This window comes from Delphinus delphis, chromosome 2, assembly GCF_949987515.2.
Source record: "Delphinus delphis chromosome 2, mDelDel1.2, whole genome shotgun sequence".
Lineage (NCBI taxonomy): Eukaryota > Metazoa > Chordata > Mammalia > Artiodactyla > Delphinidae > Delphinus > Delphinus delphis.
This window is the reverse complement of record NC_082684.1, coordinates 87,395,806-87,414,127: the sequence shown is the minus strand read 5'-3', so window position 1 is coordinate 87,414,127 and position 18,322 is coordinate 87,395,806. Positions and strand designations below refer to the sequence as shown.

General features: G+C 48.7%; 1 protein-coding gene across 2 annotated transcripts in view; it reads left to right on the top strand.

Moving 5' to 3' along the window:
• FRMD5 (FERM domain containing 5) overlaps window positions 1–18,322 on the top strand; it is a 340,793-nt gene that overhangs the window by 285,344 nt on the left and 37,127 nt on the right. For both annotated transcript variants that reach the window (XM_060005146.1, XM_060005145.1), the window contains exons 2-4: window positions 7,322–7,426; window positions 12,455–12,497; window positions 12,727–12,805. In XM_060005146.1, coding sequence (XP_059861129.1) covers window positions 7,322–7,426; window positions 12,455–12,497; window positions 12,727–12,805 — 227 coding nt within the window. The remainder of the gene's footprint in view (window positions 1–7,321; window positions 7,427–12,454; window positions 12,498–12,726; window positions 12,806–18,322) is intronic.

Sequence of the window (18,322 nt, the reverse complement as noted above, 5' to 3'; positions counted from 1 at the left end):
TAATATGGTATTTGTCTTTCTCTTTCTGACTTACTTTACTTACTATGATAATCTCTAGGTCTGTCCATGTTGCTGCAAATGGCCTTATTTCATTCTTTTTATGGCTGAGTAATATTCCGTTGTATATATGTAGCATATCTTTATCCATTCATCTGTCGATGGACATTTAGGTTGTTTCCATGTCTTGGCTATTGTGTATAGTGCTGCTGTGAACATACGGGTGCATATATCTTTTTGAATTATAGTTTTTTCTGGATATATGCCCAGGAGTGGGATTAATGGATCACATAGCAACTCTATTTTTAGTTTTTTGAGAAACTTCCATACTCTTTTCCATAGTGGCTGCACCAGTTTACATTCCAAGGGGTTGTCTATTTGCCCCAAAATGCTGGGCTTTCTTTACAAATTATCTGAAGCAACGTTGTAGGCATAGTTGTATGAGAGGGTGTGCGTGTATGTGTGTGCGTGTTTGTGTGTGTGTGTGTGAGAAAGAGAGAGAGAATATGAGCTTCACACAAATACGAAGTGTTGAGTTTTTTTCTAACAAGCCAGGCTGAGTTTTCAGTAATTCTATAGCTATGATATGACTAGTCCACTGAGGTATTCAGCACTGGCTGGAAAAATACAACCGAAATTTATTCCATCAATAGCAAGAAACAGTGACGCTTCTAAGAGTCACTTTACTGTAAAAGTGGCCTCACCATGAGAAAGAAAGACGAGTTTGCTTTCCTTCAGGCCCAGCTCAGGCTTTTTGTCCTTCTGGTAACTTCACCGGATACAAGGAATCCACATAGGAATGGGGACGCCTTGGCTCTTGAAGCATCGTCACTAATGTCTCAGTAAGTCTAGCCCTCTCGTTAGCCCTGCTCTTACAAGCTCTACGACAGCAGGTTTGAGGATCTGCTCAGAGGGTCTTAACTGCCCTCGTTGAGTCTGGCTTGGACCATCTGTGCTAACAGAACACGTAGTCCTCCCTCCCATGCCGTTGACCTGCACACAGTGACCTCCACGTTCCAGACGGAATGTGTTTTGCCTACCCCACGTGCATGTCCTCTGCCTAACACACCATGTGGCGCCGAGCTCAGCCAGTTCTCTGACCCAAGCAAGGACTGCCAGCAGGGCTCCCTGAGGCCCCATGCCTGGCATCTGAACCTACACATACCTATTTGCATCATGAAAAGCACCCAGTTCCCTCAGTTTGCATGTAGAATGGCTGGTTATTGGTGCAAGAAGGTGCTGCGTTTGTTAAGGACTAGCTGGGGCCAGTGGCTGCAGGAGTCTGGGTGACCACTGTTCCTCTCTCCCTCTGAACTCTGCCTTCCCTCCTCAGGGCCGGACCTCTCCCCCAGGAGCCACATGGCCACCTGGCTCCAGGACAGCCTCCTGGTGCTACATTCTAGGTACCAAGTACCTGCATGGGCCCCATCGTTCCCAGCCTAACTGCCGAGCTCTGGAGTCCATCTCCTCTGAGAGTAGGGAGCGAGGGCCTGCGTGGGGCTCAGCTCTGGCCCTGCCGCGCTGGGGGCAACCCGCTATACGACAGAGTACAGCTGCATTTCTCCCTGCAATTACCCTCCCTCATCTGCTACCAGAGCGAGCTGGCTGCTTTTCTAGCCGCAGCCTCAGCAGTTCCTGGGCAGATTTTGTTGGTTTATGACTAAGCAAGAAAAGTGGGCTCCTGGGCCAGAAGCTCGGCGGGAGTTCTGTCCCTTCAAAGAAAATGTAAATTGGCATGGAAGGTGCAGAGGTTAAGAAATCTGGGGCCCTGCTGTTAGCATTCGTGCCCCTCTCCTCCCTGAGCCTCAGAAAGCCAGGCCGCTTGTAGTGTGCGAACACAGGGGCAGGACCGCACCCCAGTGATTGATTCACACTTCTCCGCTCAGCGTACTCGTGCCCTGGCCCTGAGAAGATGAGCTAATGTGGCTGTTCCTCTGTGACATTAAAGTGCTTTTTTTTTTTTTTAATTAATTTATTTATTTTTGGCTGCTTCAGGTCTTCGTTGCTGCGCGTGGGCTTTCTGTAGTTGCAGCGAACGGGGGCTACTCTTTGTTGCGGTGCACGGGCTTCTCATTGCGGTGGCTTCTCTTGTTGTGGAGCACGGGCTCTAGGTACACGGGCTTGAGTAGTTGTGGCACATGGGCTCAGTAGTTGTGGCTCGTGGCTCTAGGGCGCAAGCTCAGTAGTTGTGGCACGCTGACTTAGTTGCTCTGCGGCATGTGGGATCTCCCCGGACCGGGGCTCGAACCCGTGTCTCCTGCATGGGCAGGCGGATTCTTAACCACTGCGCCACCAGGGAAGTTCCGACATTAAAGTGCTTTTACACAGCTCCTGCTCCTGAACCTGGCAGACGGCTGCACACACATGCCCTTAGACGACATGGATAAGGAAAGCCAGCAAGTCTTTGGCCTACAAGAAGTGTAAATGTAAAGTTAGGACAGAAAAGAGGCTGGGATGCCATCCTACCCCTAGGGTGCCGGGTGCCTTATCCCTCCCTCTCAAGTCCCTGAGGACAACTTGTTCAGCCCTTGCTTCCTCCCCCAGGCACCCCCCATCCTGGCATGGCCTTTCCGCACCCCCGGACTCTTGTGCTTTTGGAGGGCAGGTGCCCACCTCCTGCAACCTTCCGCCTCCCCTCTGCCTTCTTGAAGGGCCGTGAAACCACGGCCAGCTCCCCTTTAACTGCACGTGGCCCAGGATCTGAGAAAGTTGTGATGGCTCGTGCCCCCTTCACGACTCAGGTAGTTTTTATTTATAATCTACCTGCCTCACAGGTAAGCTGGATTGAATAAGGCCCAGTGAGTGGGGAGCTTTCTACATGTTAGCTCCTCTTATCTGGATGCACCACGCCAGAGTCCCTGGGATTGACCCTGTGATGGGTTAAAAAAAAAAAGCGGTTCTCCTACCCAAGGGTGTTGACTGTGAGGCAGAAAATGCAATTAACCTTGACCAGTTTAGGTCACCGGCCCAAGCCTGCTTACTGCTTGCTGCTTCAGTGCCTTCCCTAAAGAACAGACAAACCATAGAGAGCTAGAACCAGGCCCTCCAGGAAGAAGCACCAATATGAATTCTCCTGACCTCTGAGTTTCAAAACGATTCTAAGGGGCTCATGAATCGTTCTGAGCACCATAGAGAGAGAATTAAAAGGATGCATGTGTACGTACTATTATTTTCAAATGTGTGTAGGTGCTATTGTGGTTCATAAAATGTACATTTATTTTTTAGATGGGTGCTTAATACATTGTTTTGACCCACTAATGTCCTTGTGAAGAGAATAACCTCTGAGGTTTAGCTGGATTCAGGTGCTCTGCCTCAGCTCGCTTGTCCTGAAGATAAACGGCCTCAGGCTTGGAGCCCCGACTTTGTGACTAAACAGTAATCACCTGTCAGCGTGCGTGCCTGTTTCTCCAGTATAATCAATGGCACAACATTGAGCACACAACACACGGGTTAGCATAGCACCAGGGCAACCGCCAGCAAAGGGAAAAGGAGACAGAACTCACTGGACTTTGCCGTCCCACCAAAAGAGAAAGCTGGCTGCCAGAGAATATTCCAGAAAGCCCCAACTTAAGGCAGGGAGACCACGGAGAGGGAATCCTAGGACACGGCTGGCATCTGGAAGTGCAAGGCCAGGAAGTTTTAAATTCCTAAACCCTAGCCCCTGTCAGAGGGTTGCTGTAGAAACCCACCACGAGGGTCCGCCTTGTGACCTTCCCCCCAAAGACTGCCTGGGGCCACTCCACCAGCCACAGGAGTGGGTGCTCCAAGGGAGGGGCGATTGCAACTCTGTGTGAAAGGTGTCCCAGCGGCTCTCAGTAGATCCTGCTTTGTGTTTCTTCTGGGGTTTTAAACTTCATGGGATTCCGCTCTAAGGAGGAGCTCTGCTCCTACCTCTCTCCCTTCCTTCCCTCCAGCCTTGGAGACACAGCAAGGGAAGATGCTTGTCTTCATTAGTCTCCACAAGAGCCTCGTAGCTCAAAACCATGCCTCCACCACGGGTAAGTGGGAACCTGAGGGAACTCTGACTTCATGGTGGGGAGCAGAGGTTTCACCAGATGCTGAGAAATAATGATAAAAAGATCCTTTTCCACTGATAAAGGGAATGTACAATAGGATGTGTCTTTTTTGTTTTACAACTACCTAAAGAGAAAAGCCATGCTTCTTTTTCTTCCTGTGAAGTGGAAGAACTCTGAGGTTGGATCTGCTGAATTTAATGTTCTTACCAGCTAAGAGCCCTACAAGTGTATTTGAGCTGCCAACCCATGAGTATGAGTTGTTTTTGTGGAAGACATGATTCTTTTTTTTTTTAACATCTTTATTGGAGTATAATTGCTTTCACACAATGGCGTGTTAGTTTCTGCTATATAACAAAGTGGATCAGCTATACATATACATACATCCCCATATCCCCTCCCTCTTGCGTCTCCCTCCCACCCTCCCTGTCCCACCCCTCTAGGTGGTCACAAAGCACTGAGCTGATCTCCCTGTGCTATGCGGCTGCTTCCCACTAGCTATCTATTTTACGTTTGGTAGTGTATATATGTCCATGCCACTCTCTCTCTTCATCCCAGCTTACCCTTCCCCCTCCCCGTGTCCTCAAGTCCATTCTCTGTGTCTGCGGGAAGACATGAGTCTTATCAAAAGTCCATGTGATTTCTATCACAGAGGTGCAATTTCCCCATGGCTGCCCCAGGCTTCTGCTAATATGGCTGTTGTATGTAAGGAAGCGAACTTCTTCAGCCATTAAAACTCACACCAGGAGGGACAAATTAGGGGTATGGAATTAACAGATACAAAGTACTATTTATAAAATAGGTGAACAACAAGGATATACTCTATACCTCAGGGAATTATACCAATTATCTCGTAATAACCTGTAATAAAGTATAATCTGCAAAAATACTGAATCACTGTGCTGTTCACCTGAAACTAACATAATATGTAAATCAACTATACTTCAATTAAAAACAAAAAACTCACCCCAGCTGATCACAGTGTAATAGCCAGCTTGGTGCAAAGGACAATTTGTAGGGAAAAATATTCATAATATGCAACTGTCTCTTAGTATTCCATTTCAATTGCTTTGAGAGAGATAACAGTACAGGACATGCTGCTTGAGACAGGGTTAAGCATATTTTCTCTGTTCCCAGAAGAACCTTAAAAATGACTTTAAACTCTTCCCACACTCTGGGGCATCAGTAAGGAAAGAGTTGACAGCCCCTGCCCACAGTGACAGTTGTTGATGGAGTCCTTTGAAAGACCTGGTTTGTGGCCCACTGCCCTGAAGTCCCCGTGTGATTCATAACAAGGCTTTGTTGTGAGAGTAGCTCTTGCTTGTGGGAGACCGAAGGGTGTAAGAATGGGGCCAGCTGCCTCAAGGTTATGTTGTGGGCGGGAGTGTGAGGCCGGCAGAAGAGCACGGGAGGTGCCCACGTGGCACCATCTTCCTTAGTTGAGCTGTCCACTCACTCATCCTTCCAATCCTGCAAGGGTAAGCTTCTTAAGATACTTACTGAGAGATTTGATATCCTGCCCTAGTTCTCCTTGGAAAAGTATAGGGTGAGCTGGCAGAAGGGACAGAGGTGAGGGGTAAACCTTTTGAGGTCTTAAAGATCTGTCCATTCCAGGAGCAGGGCCACGTCCTTCTGTAATTACCCGTGGCCTTGGGCCTTGTCATAGGTGAGATAGTTTGGATCTTATAAGACCACCTTGATTTGCATGCGGAATTAAACACAGATCCACCAGAGATGAGCCTCTCAGCTGAACTGCGGAGACCACTGGGGTCAGGCCCAGAGATGCTGTCTTGCAGAGCTCCAGCTGTCCTGACACTTCCCTGCAAGTCATTCTCCCAGCTCATCAGAGATACCCAGGCAGGTCCCTGAGGAGAAGGTTATGGGTTTAGAAGTGGCCTAATTTCTTGACATTTTGTAAAACCTTTTAGCCACCCCTCCACCTTCTATCCATTGTTTCCACAAATAATTATTGAGGACACACCTGCCATATGCCAAGCCCTGTGCTAACTTCTGGGGGAGGGCTCCTACCCTCGTGAAAAGTATGGTGTAGAAAGGGAGCAGATGATAAATAAGTAAACAAATCAACAAGATAATGACAGACTGTCAGTGCCATGAAGGAAATAAACAGGATAAATAAATGATATAGACAGTGACAGGGAGGGGCTGTTCTGTAGGGAAAGACCTCTCTGCAGCAAGGACATTTGAGTTGAGACCTCAAGGACATGAAGAGCTGGAGGAAGGGCATCCCAGGCAGAGGGGGTACAAAGACGCAGAGGCAGAAAAGCCTTGGCCTGCTCAGGAACAAAGAGATGGTGGCCGGAGAGTGGTGAGAAGAATGATTTGGGGTGAGTTCAGAGAGGAGGCAGGAGCCAGGTCGTGTAGGGCCTTGGAGGCCGCGGTCAGAGCTTGGATTTTATTCTGAGAGCAAGAGAAACCCCTTGCTGACAGTGTCACACAGGAGTGGCAAAGTCATTAAAGATCACTGCGTGCTCGCTGCAGTTAAGAGCCGTGAGGCATATCTATATGTGCTGCTATAGAGTCACAAGATACCGTGATGGGGAAAAATCCCAAGAAGCAGAATACAGTATAAAATATGCTGCTGATGTCTTTTTAAAACAGGAGATGTATATGTATATAGGCTTGCCCGTGTATAAAGTAACCTCATTAAGGATACCCAAGAAGCTGGTGAGGGTTTGCTTCTGGGGATGGGGAACTGCAGCACAGGTAAAAGGGAGACTCTTCATAGTATATTCTTTTGTATGTTTGAATATCTTACTATGTGCCTGTCTTACTTATTCATTAAAAAAAGACAGTTTGTCTAAATCGCGGTCACCCTGGCCGCCATGTGGAGAAAGGGTGAGCACAGAAGCAGAAGACTGGCTAGTAGGCTCTGGCCATGGTCCAGTTGAGAGGTGGTGGTGGCTTCACCTAGGGAGTTGGTGACGGGGATGCAGAGAAGCAGGAGGATTCATGATGCACTTTAGAGGCAGAGCCAGCTGGACTTGGTGAGTTCCACACGACAGTCCAGAGGAACGCTGTGTGCATTATAGGTGGGAACTGGGCCTACCTGACTCTTATCTGCCTTCTCTGACATCTTTGTGGAAGGAAGGGTTCTTGGGCTCCTTCCAGGTGCTGAAAGCCTCAGAATTCCTGAGAATGTTGAACCCATCACAATATGGAGGACATAGTTATGGACATGTGCCCCTTTCACATCCTCATGCAACTGTTACAAATGATTTTTAATGACCATCAAAACACAGTTACACTGAAGAAGCCCGCCCATTTCTCAACGGAGCTTGCTTTCTTTGCAGAGAGATGCCAAAGGCCAATACCTGTTTGACCTTCTTTGCCACCACCTGAATCTGCTTGAGAAAGACTATTTTGGGATCCGCTTTGTGGACCCTGATAAGCAGCGGGTAAGTCAATATTCGAAGCACAGATGGAGGAGAGGGTTGGTCAGTAAGCCTGAGGCCCTGAACTGTCTGTCACTCATGTTCGGAGTTTAGCCGCAGGAGTCGGGGACCAACCGGACCCTGCAGTTCGGTGTCATCTCTTCAGATCATATTGTGAGACGTGGAAGACCCCGTAGCAGAGCTCAGCTGGAATGGTCCATCGTTTTTTAGATGCTGAAATGGCAGCCTCGAGAGCTGAAGTGATTTGCCCAAAGCTGCCCAGTTAGAGTCAGGGCAGCTGGGCGGGTGTTGTGGTCTCAGAGCCCAGGTCACAGGCTGAGGCTGTCCTGCCCCTCTCTAGTAAATGGGCTGATTCGCCTTGTTCTGGTTAGGAAGGGTCTCACCTGAGTGCTACAAGAACCCCATCTGGGCAGGACAGAGATGGAGCCGAACTGACGTGGGCTTTTCAGCCCTTGCAAATCCTGCAGTTCTTGTTCTGCTCTACACAACGTGGGCGGCTCTACAGACACAAGGCATTGACAAGGACTGTGATATTCCGGACAGATACAGAAACAAGGCCCCTGACTACTCCTCCAGCTTCATCTCCCCGACTGTCTCCACCCTGCTGTGGCCCCACCAGACGATACTGTGGCTCTCCACACACGTCAGTCTTCTCCTCTTCAGAGCCTTCGCCTGTACAGTTCTCCTCTGGAACGTCGCTTCCCCTTTCTTCACTTCTCTACTCTCCACACTTTCCTTCTGGCTAACTCCTTCTCACATGTAAGGTCTCAGCTTAGGCTTTGACTTCTTCCCGGAAGCCTTCCCTAACCCCTACTCTGACTGAGGGGCCCCTCTGATGTGCCCCCATGTGCCCTGTTCTACCCCTATTGGAGTAGAACTTATTACACCATGCTGGTATCGCCTGTTTGATTACCTGTGTTCCTTGCAAAAATATGAGTTCCACGAGGGCATGGACTTTATCTCATTCATCACTGTAACCCATGGAACTAGCACAGGGCCTAGAATGCAGTGGATGCTCAATAAATATCTGCTGAAGGGATGATGAGTGGGTGAGTTAGTGGGTTATAGTGCCATGTTCCTGCCCTCCACTTGCCCAGCTACCCTTCAGGCCCACGCCTGCAGTTCCTATAACTTCCGTCCATCAGCCCTTTGCTCGCTGTGGGGAGGTTCTCTCTGGCATCCCCACCGAAGTGGAAAAGTATGCAGAAGCGTTCAGGCCTCACTGCCTCCCTTCCCCACACCCACTGTCGTCTACCATCCTCCAAAAGCACTGTCACCACGAGCCCCAGAGGGCCCCCCTTTCATGGGTCCACACATTTTTTTCATAGCTCCAAACATAAGCTTCATCTCTGTCACCACTGGGGACCTTGGAGCCCCGGAGGGCGCAGCCTCCCACCAGTGCCCAGGGCCACAGGTAACTCCCTCTCCAGGCCAGAATCAGATGATGTTTTTTGTTTAATTCATTCATTTATTCATTCATTTATTAATTATTTGGCTGCGTCAGGTCTTCATTGCTGCTCCCAGGCTTTATGTAGTTGCAGCGAGCAGGGGCTACTCTTCGTTGCAGTGAGCAGGCTTCTCACTGCAGTGACTTCTTTTGTTGCGGAGCACAGGCTCTAGATACACGGGCTTCAGTAGTTGCAGCACGTGGGCCCAGTAGTTGTGGCTCACGGGCTCTAGAGCACAGACTCAGTAGTTGTGGCGCACGGGCTTAGTTGCTCTGCAGCATATGGGATCTTCCCGGACCAGGGATCGAACCCGCGTCCCCTGCATTGGCAGGCGGATTCTTAACCACTGCACCACCACAGAAGTCCCCAGGTGTTGTTTTGTTGTTTGATGCTCTGAGCCGCTGTGTCTCTAGGTCACATTTAGGGTTTTATGCTGAAGACTTGAGCTGTAGGAAAGAAACCAATGCCTGAAGCTGTTTCCTTTGACAAGCCCTGCCCCACTTTGCTGCCATGTTTCATTCCTCCTGGCTCAGCAGAATTTTGAGCATCACCAGTGTTTGAGGAGTGTTGAGGTCAGCCCCTCACCCTGTAAAGGCCCCACTGTCTTGGCATAAATACTATCCTTAGCTCTGGACGATAGTATAAGACCCCCCCAAAGTGCCACGACACCAGGAAGCTACATGTCCTCACATGCTCTAGGTGTCTGTTCACTCTGTAATGGTAGAGTCTTAGACTGTTTTTACAAAGGGATTTTGTTGTTGTAGTTTGTTTATTTTTGGGAGTCAGAGCTGTTTCTCCTTAAGAAGGAAGACCGGTTACCCCAAGGTCTCTTCATCTCCCAAAGACAGTGGCATATGAAGAAAAAAGGGTAAAATGTATCCTGTTCATTATTTTTTAGTTGGATCAGCATGTGCTTGAGGAGGATAAGAGAGTATGTTAAGATGACAAAGATTAAAAGCCAAAGGAGACAGAAAAATAAGGAAATGGGGAAAAGGAGAAATAAACTTTCACGGAGTGACTCCTCTGTGCCAGGCTCCACGCTGGGCACAAACCTAGATCTTTCAGCCAATGGACGTTGAGTGATGAGGTGCATCAGGCACGAAGCTAAGAGCTTCACATGTGTTATTCGATCCTTACCACGAACGAGATGAGTATCCGCAGTTACACCATCCATTCTCCAGATGAGTGGACGGTCTCGGACAGGTTATGTAACTTGCCCAAGGCAAGTGGCAAAGCCTGTCTCCTGCTCAGACCTGCCTGATGCCAGAGCCTGTGTGGTTTCTGGGGGTTCCATGCTGAATTCATACCCTATTGCCTCTAAAGTGACACGATTCTGTGCTTTTATTGAGGGTTTAAGGAGAGCAGGGAGGCTTGAGAGCTGTGGGGAAATGGACCTGTAAGGAATTGTCCTAGATCTACTGATCACGATAGAGATGGAAGAGATGAGCTTCCCTGCCCTGCCCCACCCCAGACCTCTTCCCCTGAGCACCAGGGTGGCAGAGCCCAGCGCTCACATCCATCCCATCATCGCTTGCTCTGCAGGGGTCTCCATGGGGTCTGGGATTTCTCTGGTCCCTCCTGGAGGAGCTGCCCTCACTCCCCCTCCCCTGTTCCTGGCTCAGGCCCTGGTCTCAGACTATTCTCACCCTCTCCTTCAAGCCCCCAGAGTCTGAAGATTGTACCACCTTGGCTCCTTCACCCAAACGCAGGAGGAAGCTCCGCTCTCTGAACCTTCTTTTTACTCTTCTCCTGACCCCTCCTCTCCAACCCAATGTTATCAATTTGCTAGTGATTCTGGGACCCAGATATAGGCAGACAGATGCAGAAGGTAACTCTGGCCATCACCATATTTGGGGGATCCTGTCAAGATGTCTCTACCAGACCCTCTCTTGGACAAGCTTTCCACCTTCTTTCCACCTGCTCGTGGTCTCCTCCAGCCTCACTCCTTTCTGGAGCTCGCACTCCAGTACAAACTAAAGTCTTCTCTCCAGCTATTGCCAAGGAGAATAGCCTTTTGTCATTCAGCCTCTCTGCCTTCTGCTGATAATGGATCTATCATTGCACTTAGCTTCTCTCTATCTTCATTTATTTATTTTAATCTATGGGTCCAGCGCCTCAGGGCATTTAGTTTTCTGAGTCCCCGACACTTGCTGTGTTCTTCTCACTGTCCACAATTCTGGTGTGCTCCGCACAGACAGGCCTCCTCCGCCTTCACAGGCCTGGTCTGGAACCCCAGTTGTTTCCATGCAGTTTCATCTCCTGCCTTTGCTCCCCTGTGAAGCCAAGCCGCAGTGGGCCGTGTAATGTGAGAAGGACCTCTTAACCACACTGAGTGACTCTAATGAGTTGCCAGCCTCGTGGGAACTCAGATCAGAGGAAGCAAGAGAGCAGGATGTCAGCCCAGATTATCCATGTGGAGCTGACGGGAGAACTGGCTCTCGGTGCGTCCATTAACTGTGTGACCCACGGCCCAGCCCAGAAGGTGAGAGCTGGGCATCGAGGGAGGCCAGGATGCGTCTGCGTGGCCCTGCCTGCTTTCCTGCCCGAGGGAGGACTCTCCCAGACGTTTTACTAAATAGAAGTAGTCAGAAAAGAGGGAGGTGTGGACCTGGTTCCTTCTCCTGTTCTACAGCTGCACATTGAACACTGAGCTGGGCACCAGCGATACAGTGGTAAACAAGAGAGACTTTTCTGCCCTCACAGAGCAGTGGTTTTCAGCTACTTCCAGATAATCAGACCCCAAATATCAGCAGTTCTAGCTCTCTGCAAATTAGCAAGGTTCCTGATTATCATAAAAGCAACAAACATCAATAGTGCATTTTATAAGGCATCCATGTAGAGGTGGGAAACTGACATAGAATGTTCTCGTTGCTTCCTTTCCCAAACGTAAGTACCATGGGAAAAAATGCATTGCTACCATGTCCTGCCTCTGTGAAAATCCAGGGGAAACAGGATACTACACATTGATTGCGGTTAGTTATCTTATGAGACTTAGATTTTAAACATCCCTGGATGCCAAGGAATCCTGAGGATGTGTTCCCTAACACAAGGGTTGGCAATGCGCTGCTCAAACAAAGATCAAATATACACCAGCCATCCCTGCCTTCTCCACATTTATGAAATTCCACCTGCCAGTGCTTTCTAGAGCTGCTACCAGTAGCCTCTGTGTGTCATCCTGTCCCCACTGCATAACACAAACACAACCCATTAAAGGGAGTGTTTCCCTACTAAAAAGCCAGGTGGGGCTCTGTCCCCATCACACATATGTGCATTCATTTGTGCCTACGGGCCTGCCAGAAACATGGCTTGGAACTCTGGCGCCCTACGTTGGAAGGCGGCATTGCCAGGGAAGCCCAGAAATGGCATCTGAAGCTGGATCTCTTCCCCCCTTCACAGCTGGTTCCATGGGGAGCTTATTTCAGAAAATCATATCATTCTGTACTCTCCAAGCCTACATATCACAAGCTTCTGAGCTGCTTTCACCCTGGGCTACAATCTGTCTAGTTTTTTAAATTGAATAAAACAAGTTATATTTGACACTGCTTCTCATTAGGGCTTTCTTGTTCTGTGTTCTCTGTTTCAGCATTGGTTGGAGTTTACAAAGTCTGTGGGGAAGCAGTTGAGATGTAAGTATTGTCCATGAAAAGACGGAAGCCTCACCCCTGGGGAGGGTGGGAGGAAACCTCCCACTTGCAGTGAGTCTTGGGAATTTTCCACTGTTCTAAGTGTAAGTTGGCCCTAAACATGTGAAGATTTTCTTCAGATGGTTCAGAGACCTGTGCATCCCAGTGGGGCGGGGAGCCCAGTCATCTTCCTGGGAAGGTCTTCCCGATGGGCACCTCTTTTTCTCTGCAGCCCAGCCTCCATTCACCATGTGTTTCCGCGTGAAGTTTTACCCTGCAGACCCTGCTGCCCTGAAAGAAGAAATAACCAGGTAAGGCTGAGCCCATGTCCCTCAGCCTCTAAGACTTGTTGGAGAGGATAGGAAAGAGGGACTGTAGCTTCCTAGATCCTCTACTTTGGAAGCTCCCAGCTCTGATAGGCAAGGAATTCTTCCTAAATATAGCCTTACTTCTATATTTCATTTCCACATGCTCTCTTTGCTCATCCCCTCAGCAGAATTGCAACGGAGTGAGCTTCTTTCCTTCAAGAATACTTCGTCTTAAACTGGTCATCTGCAAAGGGGTCTGGAGTAATGAATTAATCAAAAGCATTTGTTCTTTTACCAATGATGTGGCCACCATGGATGTTTTTGGAGACGGCCGTGTTGCTGCTTATGTGGGGGCTTGAAATAGACTCCAGCGGCCTAATGTACTTGGGAAATGGTAAAGCAGGACGCTGAAAAATGAGCTGGGAAACACTGAAGATTTTAAATCCAAGTGGGTGACCTCCCATGTGCTTGTGGATCAGGCCCGTGATAAACTCTTCACTGTGGGGATCGTGTTCTGTGGCAGGCAGCTACAGGGAATGAATCCTGTCTCACCCAGCACCCCTTGGGGATGAGAAAGAACCTCTGTGCCCACACCATCCTACAAGAGGGTCAATGAATTGGAGCTTCAAAGCTCCCCCAAGGGTTTTGTGTATCTAAGCCAAATTCACTCTAAAAGTCTGACCTCAGAGATTTAGAACTCTCTGAACTGGGATCCTTAATTTTTATATTAGAAAGATGTAATTTGGACATTAGCAAAACCTTGATGTTACCTTGTAAAGGGTGGAGCCCTAGGTGAAGAGATGATGCCAGGGAATCCTAGAGCCGTGGAAGAGACAGCGCTGCCAGCTCTGCCCCCGCCTCCCTAAAGCCTTACAGACAGCAAAGATTGGGACGAGGCCATTGCCAGGGTAGAGACTGCTTGTCCTCTAAGGCCTTGAGACCTATTTCTAGATGCTGAACTCCACATGAGCCCCAGTGGAGGTTGAGGGGAATCTTGCGAAGGAATCAAAAGGATCAGGAAGGTTGTTTCCTCCAGATGCTCTGAGCGCACCCACCACCCACTTTAAAGCACTGAGGACAGTGAAGTGTGTAGTTACAACCCAGTCTCGTGCTCCTTACTGGGCACATGGAAACTGCAGGCTCTGCTCGTCCATGTGGAAGTGGATGTGGCCCCTACTTTGCCTGTGAAAACCGAGCTCGTCCATATTAATGAGCAATCCTGTAGCTTTAGGCAGGAGAGTGAGGGTAGAACCACTGTGTTTAACAACTTAAACAGAGAGGAGTTTTGGTAAAGCACTAGCCTGCCCTGCTCAGGACTTCCAGAGCGCTTGCCACAGTTCTGTACCTGCCCCTCCTTCCCCGCTTCCCTCCCCCTCCCCCCTTTCCTTTCCTCCCTCCCTCCCCACCTTTCTCTCCTGAAAGAGGTGATGGTGCCAGGGCAGACCTAGGAGTCCACGCTCCTGTCCACATGTCAGGGCACATTTAACACATCTTTGTTGAGAGCCTAGCACCTCGCCTCCTAACACCTCGCATCAGGATCACCTTTTCTGCACGTCACTGGACCAACAGCAAGGATGAGACCAACTCAGAGGGCTGCCAGTGACAGCACGACAGACACACGGCTTTCTGATTTGATTAAAGGACAAAAATATATAGTTCTCTTGGCCCTTAGGAGGAGGTCTTTTTCTTTTTTAAGATTTCTTTTTAATGTGTGGACCATTTTTAAAGTCTTTATTACATTTGTTACAGTATTGCTTCTGTTTTATGTGTTGGTTTTTTAGCTGTGAGGCATGTGGGATCTTAGCTCCCTGACCAGGGATCAAACCACACCCCCTGCATTGCAAGGCAAAGTCTAAACCACTGGACTGCCAGGGAAGTCCCAGGAGGAGGTCTTAACAATACAATTTTCTAAAACAAATGTCACTACATGATACTAATGTACAGACCCTCCTACCCAAGGAGCAGCATAGACCAGGAGGCTCAGATCCTGTTTCTGCTACTTCTTGGCTGTGTGGCCTTGGACATAAAATAGTTAACTTCTCTGACCTTCAGATCCCTTATTTATAAAATGAGGATAGTAATAGTACCTCCCAGCTTTGTTGGGAGGATTAACCACTACACGGGGTCTTGTACTTCTTAATACACCCCCAGGGCGCCTGGCACTGAGCAAAGGCTCACTGTTTACTGACAGGTCGATTACATGATCCGTGGACCTCAGGTGCTCTGCATGGGGCACAAGTACAGTTGGTTCTGGCTTTTCTCCCTTGTTTATGTGATAATCCCCACTCCTTTTCTGTCTTAGCTAGAGTCCTAACACTTAAGCAGCTAACTTGTGAGGACTGGGAAAGCCATGGCCAGGCCTCTCTCCAAGTCAGCAAACTTCAAAGACACTGGCAAGCATGTGAGCTCCTGCCCCTTCCGCATGCAGCTGTGCCCATCATCCTCGACTATTTTCCCCTTGCTCTCTGCCTCACCAGCCTTCCTTCCCTAGAGGGCATTTTCCAAGCGTTGTCAGGTGTGCGGACCTCAAGGTGCCTGGGCCTGATTTGGAGTCTTTGTGCCTCCCCCTCCCTGAGGCGTTCTGTGGAGGCCCTGGTCTTCGCTGCGTCTTTATCCTCATTCACATCCCTGCTGCTCTTAAAAGAGTGGGTACCTGCCCCGGCCTCATTCAATACCCATAATTCATTACTGGCTTAGAGCTCTCCACCCCACCTTCCTGCCAAACTAATTTAGCTGTCAGTGTGGTTTTTTCCCTGGCAATATCAGTCCTAGATTTCGCTGCCGTCTCAGCTACTCCCATAAAGCCAGGCTTAGAGGAGGGGATGAAGAAGAACTGTGCTTCAATTTATCTCTTGGACTCTTCCCAGATGATAAATTTAGTTGCCAAATCCTGATTAATCTCTTTTGTCATTTTTTAAATAAATAAATAGATTTTCTTGTCTGAGCTAGAGACAAGGCAGAGAAGATGGGAATTAGGCACCAGATAGGCACCAGATTTAGCTTTTAACAAGGGCTGCAGGTGTTCGAACTCATTGAAAGATCAAGTAATAGAAGGAAACTGAGTGCACATGGGGCCCCGCCTTCCAAGGAAGCAAACTGCCTGACACATGTTTGAGCAGGTGCTCAAAAAATGTTAATAGACTTTTCAGGTCATTTATTTTTTTAAAAAAAGTTAATAGAGTTTATAGGTAATGTATTCCATCAGTGAACATCACTTGAGCCTAGCTTAGGCTAAGATGCGTTGGCAAACTTTTTCTGTAAAAGACCAGATAGTAAGTATTTTAGGCTTTGTGGGCCATATGGTCTCCGTCGCAACTAATCTGTTCTACCATTGTAATGCGAAAGCAGCCACAGACAGTACATACATGAATGAGCCTGGCTCTGTTCCAATAAAATGTTATTTTATCTCACTGGGGACTCTGGTGGCAGGTTTAGTGTGCCAATCCTGGGAGAAGGAATCAAAAAGATCTGAGTTCAAATCCCAGGTGGTTCTTTAACTAGATGTGTGACAAGGCAGGCAACAATATCTCTGATCACTCCCTTTCCTCATGTATGAGACAGGGATAAAAACAGTAGTCACCTCATAGAATTGCTGAAAGAGTGCGTGTTAAACAGTACCGTGTGTGGCACACAGCATGTACTCAGTAAATCACTGCTGTATTGTCTCTCTCCCCTGGAATGTAAGCTCCATAAGAGCAGGGACTCTGCTTTGTTCTCTGCTGTATTCCCAGCACCTGTGGCTGTACCTGGCACATGTGTGTGCTCAGAACTAGATGGATAGATGGATGGGAGGTTGGATGGATGGATAGAGGGATGGTTGAATGGATGGATGGATGGATGGATGGGTTGGTGGTTGGATGGATAAATGGATGGATGGATGAATGAATGAGTGGATGGGTGGGTGGGAGGGAGGGTGAATGGGCACAGGATGTATAGGCTTTCTAGAAGAATATTAAAAGTGACAAAACATAATCTCTAACTCCAAGGAGCCCGCAGTCTAGTTTGGGGGAGGAAGACATACTAAACAGGATCATAGTTAGAAAAGGGATGGCAGAAAATAGAGGAAACCAGGGGCGAAGAATCTAATGAAGGGAAGACAGGGCTAAAGGATCTTTTGGAAGAAACTCTTCAGGAGCTGCCAGTGCTTTCCAGAGTTCAGAACCTTTAATTGTGGAAACATCTCTGGATTCATCCCCATCCTCTGACATCAGAAATCAGAATGCCAAAGCCAGTTCCTTGGATGTACATGTTCCAGAAATACATAGGTTTTTCTTGGTCATCTTTTTTCTTTTTTTTAAACCCTGAAGAATCGCTCTCTTTTTTTTCTTTTTTGGCTGCGTTGGGTCTCTGTTGCCACATGCGGACTTTCTCTAGTTACGGCGAGCGGGGGCTACTCTTCATTGTAGTGCGCGGGCTTCTCATTGCAGTGGCTTCTCTTGTTGCGGAGCACGGGCTCTACGTGCACGGGCTTCAGTAGTTGTGGCACATGGGCTCCAGAGCGCAGGCTCAGTAGTTGTGGTGCACCGGCTTAGTTGCTCCGCGGCATGTGGGATGTTCCCAGACCAGGGCTCGAACCCGTGTCCCCTGCACTGGCGGGTGGATTCTCAACCACTGCGCCACCAGGGAAGCCCTCCTTGGTCATCTTTTAGGCTCTCACACACTCTGCCTTTGGATGGTCCTCCATCAATTTAGGACAACCTGGCATTTAAACAAAAATGGAGGTGAGGTAAAGCCTCTTTGAAGCCAGAAGGAGATAGGCAAAGTTTAACCAAAAAAGTGTCCTAAAGAGAAAGCTTTTTGTCTTAAATCTGGTCTAAAGCTGATTTCTTTTTCATTCCAGTGAGAATTTCTCTCTGATGACAAAGAGTTCCCCTGACTTCATTTAGGACCCTTTTCTCCCTAACCCATAGCTCACTGAATCACCACGCGGGTTCTGTTTCCTCAGCTATAAAATGCGAGAGTTAGGCTCTGTAACTCCTACTATGAGGGTCTGAGACTGGGGAGCCCGACCAGCCTGCTCATTATGAGCTGCTCATTATAAGCAGGCTGATCCCTTGCCTGACAACTCAGTGGCCCTGGTGCCAAGGCCTCAGGCAACAAGATAGTCTTCCTTAGGCCCTTATGTCGCAGGGGAGAACATGCCAGGGCCTCTTGGGAATAGGCCTAAGGATGCTATGAGTCATGTGGGATGTATTTCCGTGACCAACAACACTGAGTCATTGGTTACCTCCTTAAACGAACAAAACACAAAGCTTGACGGAAGCTGCTGGGGGAGAAAAGGGAGGGGGGACCCCTAGTGTAACTGTCAGTTGATTCTTTCCTGAGCTCATCTCGTCCTCTGCAGACTGTGGTGTGTTTCTTTAGGATGTTGACTTGCCCCTCCATCCCCTCCCCCTCCAGTTGCTGCACCATATTGCTTGACAGTGTTCCCACAGCCTTACCCTTGACCTCCCTGTAGCTGTTCTACCTTCTGAAGTCTGAAGGAACCCCGCCCAGCAGCGGAAAAGCCTTGTTTCCTTT